Source organism: Callospermophilus lateralis, chromosome 1 (genome assembly GCF_048772815.1).
Source record: "Callospermophilus lateralis isolate mCalLat2 chromosome 1, mCalLat2.hap1, whole genome shotgun sequence".
NCBI classification, from domain to species: domain Eukaryota; kingdom Metazoa; phylum Chordata; class Mammalia; order Rodentia; family Sciuridae; genus Callospermophilus; species Callospermophilus lateralis.
In genome coordinates, this window is record NC_135305.1 from 82,090,001 (window position 1) to 82,097,409 (window position 7,409).

At 36.1% G+C, this 7,409-nt stretch overlaps 1 protein-coding gene across 1 annotated transcript; it reads right to left on the minus strand.

The window, feature by feature from the left end:
• Positions 1-876: 876 nt before the first annotated feature.
• On the minus strand, positions 877-4,269 carry Npvf (neuropeptide VF precursor). The gene is made up of 3 exons (XM_076863528.1): positions 4,132-4,269; positions 2,339-2,745; positions 877-928 (listed from the first exon to the last, which is right to left on the minus strand). The coding sequence occupies exons 1-3, from the start codon at positions 4,267-4,269 to the stop codon at positions 877-879; spliced, it is 597 nt and encodes a 198-aa protein (XP_076719643.1).
• Positions 4,270-7,409: the final 3,140 nt, after the last annotated feature.

Genomic DNA, 7,409 nt, shown 5'->3' on the forward strand with positions numbered 1-7,409 from the left:
ACATGGCTCAGCTGGGGACACAGTGGGAGAAAAACAAAACCGTTTCCTGTGTGCCCCCAATGGAGTTGAACTATTCAATAAACCAGTTATGTCTGATTGAGGACTTCCTATTCTTAGGGCTAAAGTTGATCACAATGCATTTGTGGGTGGTAAATTGGATGGATAAACTTAGTTGAAGAGTGGCCAGATTTTTTTTGTGTGTGTGAAAAAAAAAGTTAAATGAAAAGATAAATAGCAGAGGTAAACTTCTGGATATAGAGGAGACACTAAAAGAGGTAACTGATAGTAACCTTTTTCCTTACATCTTCCTAAAATCTGAGTTCTTCATTTTGTAATATTACACAGAAAGATTTCAGATTTTAAATTCAGTTTATCATAAATTCACTTTCAGTGAAAATATAACAGTGATATGGGGAAAAGTGGGTGTATAAAAACTTGTTTATAATTGGTTTATTATTCTTATTTACTTTTAAACTATGTTATTATGTCAAATTATGTCAAATTATTTAATTATCATCATTAAAAAAGAGCAACCTGACAAATATGAAGTATAACTGTGCCCATGATTTTCATATAGGGTAGTGATGTGGCTTCAGTTTGGTAATGGGGAAAGAAAGGGAAAAAAACAGAATTCTTAAGTATTTACAATGCTGTTTTTATTCAGACAAAATTATTTCAACTTTACATTAAAAAAAAACTTTAAAGGATATTTGTAAATAACTTCCAAGATAACTTGTACTGGACAAGGAAAAACTGCCATCAATAATACATAAACCATCAAAGTGGTTCCGCTGTTCTTATTGTCTTCACCATAGAGCTGTCTGCAGATTTCAGGCTGTAGCTTCATACCATCTTTAGGATCAGGCTCCAGATTTCTTATTTTTCTTGTTTCACTTCCACGTTGTCTATGTTCTTGAATACCAGTCTCCTAAAATGTAAGCAGAATGAAGTGTTCTTAACCATCCGAGTACTAGAACATAAAAGCTTATAAAAAACATGACCCATAATCCTAATTGCCTAATTATGCTTCAGTTGAATTGTGTTGTGCTTGAAATGAGTGAGACACCGATGCAGGCCGAGTTTGTGGTGAGCACTCAGGTTCAAGAACTTACCATTGTCTCCATTTTCTCCTTTCCTACCACCCTATTTGCAACATCTTGTTAGTGGCCCATCCCATCCCTGTATAATATCCCAGGACCTCAGCAGACATGGCAGTGGTTCCCCATTTCCTGATGAATAATGGCCCAGGTCCTTGTCTTTGCTCTGCATGACTCTCTGCACTCTGCTCCTCATCACATATTCCTTGCTCTTACCACACTGAACCTCAGCTCTTCACAGCTCACCTTGATTCAGTCCTTTTGCCTGAAAATGACCCCTCTCCTGCCAGTCTCTGAATGTTCACCGTAGACCTCCTTTTTCAAGTACAACTCAAGAAATGTCCCTGGATCCCACCCTCCACCCCTACCCCCACCCCAAACATCCTTTGTAGGATCCTTTAAGTGCCTCTCTATCATTTCATTTATGCTATTGAATACTAGGGGCAGACAGAGGTAGGCACTTATATGGTATATGGCAGTAGACAAAAATTATAGGATTTATGGAACTGAAGTTCTGTTAAAGGTTATGGACCCTAAATACGTGATAAGTAAGATGGGGATAAGTACCATCTTTGATTTATGGAAACAATAAATCAAAAGTGTTCCGAGAAGGTCTCTCTGATGACATAGCTTGCCACCTTTCTTCCTTCAGGCCTTAATAAAAGCATTGCAATCTACTTTATATAAAAACAATGATTTTTTTTAAACATATTACTAGAAAAAAATTAACTTTAAAAATCATTTGTAGTAACTTATTCTGATTTATACATAGTAGACAATAAATACTTATTAGTAACAGGATTTAATTTATAAAATGAGATCCAGAAAAAAAACTTTGATTAAAATAACTTTAAATCTAAGTTATTTGGGTTATTTGAGATGGTGTCCTTTAAATCTGAGCCCAACTCTCCTGTGTGGGACATTTTGTTAGAGAGGGCAAGTGTCAGACAAAATGTCATATAGGCTTCTATCCCCAATCTTGCATGGACTTAGTGTGTGACTTATAGTGTAGTGAGATTGATTAGGGAAGCCATCTCCTTACTTTGTTCCTGTAGCCATGCTTATTATACCAGGTCTTCTATAATTGTTTATAGGCATTTATTTTCCTGTGTCTTCACCTTTTTCCCCCCTCTCAGAAATTTACTTTCTTGTAAATTTATTTTGAAAACTCATGGGTCCTTTCTGAACCAGCCAATTATATAGAACTGTCCATGCACTTTGGCTGGTTCTCAGGTATTTACCTTGGTTGTTTTTGATCAGGATTCTGGTTTTCTTGGCTCTGGCAGGTGTTGGAGTACAGGAACTCACTGGCACAGAGTGAATGGATGGATTGTTGGAACAAATCGCTCAGTGTCTTGCTGACACTTTGGGCTGTTGTCATTCTTCCAAACCTTTGGGGTAGGTTGGGAATGTGTCTGGATATGCTAGTTTTCATATTTCTTCCAAATCTCAAAGGCAGGTTGGCTGTCCCTCCAGGGCTCCTTTCTTCTTTCATGGTCCTCCCGAATCTCAGAGGCAGGTTGACTGCCGGGTGTGGCATTTTATTGACTGAGGGTGTGGTCATCTTCATGACGTTTTTTGGTCCCCAATCTTTTAATTCTTGAAAATTGGGACTTTTTTCCTTTTCCCCTTTTGGGGCTCCCCTAGGCTATAATTAGAAATGATTATTAAAATAATTTATTATTGTGATAAATCATAGATTTAAATTCCAAATTAATTTAAATCCAGACTTTAATCTGATGAATTGTTAAATCTATAAACAAAATTTGTGTTTTTATGTGCAGAATTTTTAAAATAAATAATCTGTATTAAGCTTTTTGAAGCTATCTACTTCCTGTATCCTTAGATTATTGTAAGACAACTATAAAATATTAATAAAATATATATAGTGAATAAAAAATATGTTTGAGTGGCAGGAACATAAGGAGTATTGAAATGCAGCAAAAGTTTATTTTACAGCCATTATTGTCTTTCAGTGTTTTGATTCATGTTGTTTATGAAATGTTTTGTGTTTTGACTTTAGAGAAACCTCTTATCCCTTTCACTGTCTGGTGTTTTGCTCCCTTTTAAAGGCCAGGTGGTACATGGAAGCATGGTGCATGGAAACTGAGGCACTACCTAAGTTTTGGGCTATGATGTAGGAGACCCCATTGACTTTTCCCCCCCACTTTGCACTCAGTATTTCACCCTACAAACATGTCTTGAGAAACCAATTATATTTTAATTAGAATATTAATTACATTTTTAGTAAAGAACCAATTGGTTGGTGGGTCATAGCACTGCAATATGCAAACTTAATAGGAACCACTTAAAAAACAGTGACTGTTCAATTAGATTTTATTTTACCATGAAAGTTTGTCCATATGAAAAATTTAAAATGATTGTTTTCTAATTATAACCTGAGTAAAATGAATACTCCGTACTAATTTCAGCAAATTTGGAAAATATATAAAAACAAAGAAGAAAATAACTTGAATTTCTACCATCTAGAGGTAAACATTTTACTCAGATTTACTACAAACTTTACCAGCTTATAAGAGATTATAAATGTTGTATGTTCATTTGCAGTTTAAGACAATGGCCAGCTGAAAAGTATACAGATCTTTATTTCCACAACTATTTATTACAAATGTAAACTCTGAGTCAATTGAAAATGTACTAATATACTTTAAGCCTGCAAAGTATCAGAGTCTAAGTACTTGTCATTACAGAGCCAGGCTGTGGGGGTTGTGGGTATAGTCCAGTGGCAGAGCACCTGCCTGGTGTGTACAAGGTCCTGGGTTCAGTCCCCAGTACAGAGAGAGAGAGAGAGAGAGAGAGAGAGAGAGAGAGACACACACACACACACAGAGACACCAAGCTGTTTGCTGTTTTGCTGAACAATACAAGTTACATCAGTATACTATCTTAGGAAGGCTGAAGTTTGACCAAAAAGACCTCAGCCCAAACTAACTTGTTATTTACAAAGCTATAAGACTCAAGACAAATATTATATATATATCCTGCTGGTCATATTATGGACTTAAAAACTTACCTCAAAATATTTGTTGTAATTTTCTTTGCTGTGAAGATTGGGCATCAATAATTCATCTTCACAAAAGATGTTTGATGTTAACAAGCTTGAAGTGGCTAAAGTCAATAAAATGAATCGTTTTGAGGAAATTATTTCCATTTTGTCCAAATCTAAAATTAAGTTAATATGTGCAGTCCAGTGTCTACAAGAAGGGAAATTGTGGTGTTTTTATACTGTCTAAAAACAAAGGAAAGTTTCCTATAAGAGTGAAGCCAATCCCACATGTTTTAAGCACTAATATTAATTAGCGTGTGCAACTAAAATATGCATGTAAGGAATGTGTAATTCATTCTGGGGAGACAGCAATGTTTGTGCTTGCAAATTCATTAACTTTGAAAATAATTTTCCTCATTATGAAAGCTTTACTAATTAGGAAGATCAGGGCAATAGTAATTGAGTTTCCAAATAAACAGGATGCTTCATTTCTGTAAAGCTTAAATAAAAAGTATTTTGTTTCTGGTGTTTACGTCATTTTTTTGAGGAATAGAAACAAGAAGAATTCAATACATGCTAGGTACATTTTTAAAAAATTCACACAAAAGAGTTAGGCATAGTATTTTCAGATGTCAAACAGAATTAAGAATGTGAAAAGAATTAAAAGTCACACAATACCCCAATAAAATGCCTTGACTTAATTCTTTTTGTAAAATGCTGTTTGGTTATTAAAAAGCTTCAAGAGTAAATGTCAGCTGTATTGTGAAGGATGAGCAGAAGAACAAATATTCAATAGGCATTTTGACAAACTGGTATCTCAGGAGAAGATGCAGGTAGTCAAGGCCCTTTGGATTGGCCCTGTGGGGCTTATTTGGTAAAACTGCATAAATCACCAAGTTTTATTTCTATCAAGATACCTCATCCTACCTTCCTGTTCAAAGTCCTAAAGAATTCTAGCACAGGTTGGGTAAGTCACACACATGCCAATTTTGTTCTCCCAGGGCCTATATTATCTAGGTAATCTCCTTTTACCACAGCCATGCTGACATCATGGCATTAAATGAGAATTTACAGAAATAAATGTGTATTTACTGAAATACCACCCGAGTCTCTCTTGGAGCAGCTGACTGGTATTTTTAAAGCCCTGCCTTATCGCTAGACTGTTTTGGTTTCATAGAAGCTATTACTAGGTCCCCTTGGTCCCTTCAACTCTCACAAGGGAAATGGCCTTTCATGGATTTCCAACACTCAGGTACTTCCAGAGGTCCCTTCTGGAGGTGAATTAACAAAAACATACAGTCTTTCTGTAGTGTCAAGTGTACCACCTCTAACCTCTCTCACCGCCCCTGTGTACACAATTTGAGGTGTGAGGTGGCAGAAATGAAGCCCCTTTTCTATACTGAAGATCTCCAGAATAAGCCAGAAAGTTGGAAAACATGGTGGGTAAACTCTTGTGATGCCTGAGCCTCACACTTGCCTATGTCCTCTCTTAGGACATTTGACTTCTTGGGCTTCATTTGTTTTGTTCTGTGATTGCCCAAAATCCCCACAGTAGGAGGCAATTAATTCAATTCATAGTCTAGTGTTAATTTTGTAATGCTGTTATTGGATTATTTGGGTTTAATTTCCCTGAGGATTTCATGTACTTCTCTTCCAAATTGTTCTTTTGCAAACTGCTGATGGAACTTCCTTCTTTTTTTTTTTTTTTTTTTTTTTTTTTTTTTTTTGTGGTCAGTAGATCCAAACTTTTGAGAAATGGATGGTGCAAGGGGCAAGTTTTGTTGACCATGTTCACACCCAGGAAAGAAACAGCAGGCGTCAGCCTAGGTCACTTTCAAAATTGTTTGTATCTAGTTGTCCTTTTTAAATAACATGGAACTTAAGCACTCCACCAGGTTTTTGCTACTTAGGGTATTGGCACATCTGTTAGAGTTTTTCTGATTCTAATCAACATCCAAAGTAGCCCATATAACTAATTGCTTTCCTGCCTTACCAGGTTAGGCTTCCAAATTTGAACTACATTTAAAATGATCTCATTAATACAGGGCTTGGCTGTTTTTAATCATATCTTCATTTTGCTTTGAAAATGTTAGCAGATATAGAACAACCTTACCAACACACACAATATGAAAGCACCATAAATCATGGGTAAATTGTGCATGTACACACACACACACACACACACACACACACACACACACAGTTTGGGGCTTCTTGAATTGATGTATGAGCATGGGAAACATTTTTAAGAATCCATCTTCCTTACTTTGGTATTTAAATACATGCTTTATTTGCTAAAATTTAGAAAACTTAAGACTTGCATATAAGTTTGAACACTTCTGAGCTTTAGTCCCCCCAGTACTCAGTTTTTTATCAGACAGTATTTTTTGGATGTCCCAAAGCATGTCAAGTTCATTATATCCAAAATGCAATTTATCTTTTCAATACCTTTTCTTTCTCCTCTGTTTCTTACTTCAATGACTAGTACTGCATAAGTCAGGGTCTAATCAGGATGCAGAAAAAACATAGTGATTTGGTCAAGGAATGATTAATGTAATTTCAAATTATAACTGGAGATTAACTCTAAAGGGGTAAAGAATACACTAGGAATGGGGGTGGGATAAGTATACAAGGAAAAAACAAACTGGCCAGAATTCAATCAATATTGGAAAAAGTATGGATGGCAAAAATATGGTGGGTTGCCCCAGGCCAGAGTTTGTCCACAGCAGGAAACAACTTATAGGTGAAAGACTAGGCAGTAAGATTCTGGGCTATCTGAGACTCCTAGGAATCTTTCATTGAAATTTGATGGGGGTGAGCACCTTTCATGTCCCCCATGTGCACTGCTGGCAGCCAGGTATAGGAGCACAAAGAAGCAAATAAAAACACATTTTAACCATGAGAAGTCTTCCTGTTGCAGTGTCCCTCCAGTGCCTTTTACTAATAAAGTATATAACTGCTCCAGCTGTTCACTGGGTCATGTCCATGATCTCAAAGCATGCATTGAAGGGTAGATTTGGAGCTGAGAGGCAAGAAATAGATAATAGCCATGGTTACTATCTGCCATTCATTTATCCAAACCAATGTCCTTTGTGAGATCCTTGACTATTTCCTCTCCCTTCTCCCACATCTCATTAAACAATTGTGTTGTTTCTAGTTTTTGAGTTATTACACTAAAAAAATAGCCATTATTTCTGAATATTTCTGTGCATGGACTGTTGTCCCAAGTGATTTGTGAATTAACTTATTTTCTTTCGTAACAATCCCATGAGTAGGTATTATTTTTGTTCCTACTCTACAGGAGG

What these genes read in the sequence shown, in the direction of transcription:
- Npvf (XM_076863528.1), bottom strand. Translation starts at nt 4,269, where the DNA reads ATGGAAATAATTTCCTCAAAACGATTCATTTTATTGACTTTAGCCACT. An exon ending in ATTACAACAAATATTTTGAG is followed by an intron (nt 2,746 to 4,131) that starts GTAAGTTTTTAA and finishes TTCTAATTATAG; the next exon opens with CCTAGGGGAGCCCCAAAAGG. An exon ending in CCTGATCAAAAACAACCAAG is followed by an intron (nt 929 to 2,338) that starts GTAAATACCTGA and finishes CTTACATTTTAG; the next exon opens with GAGACTGGTATTCAAGAACA.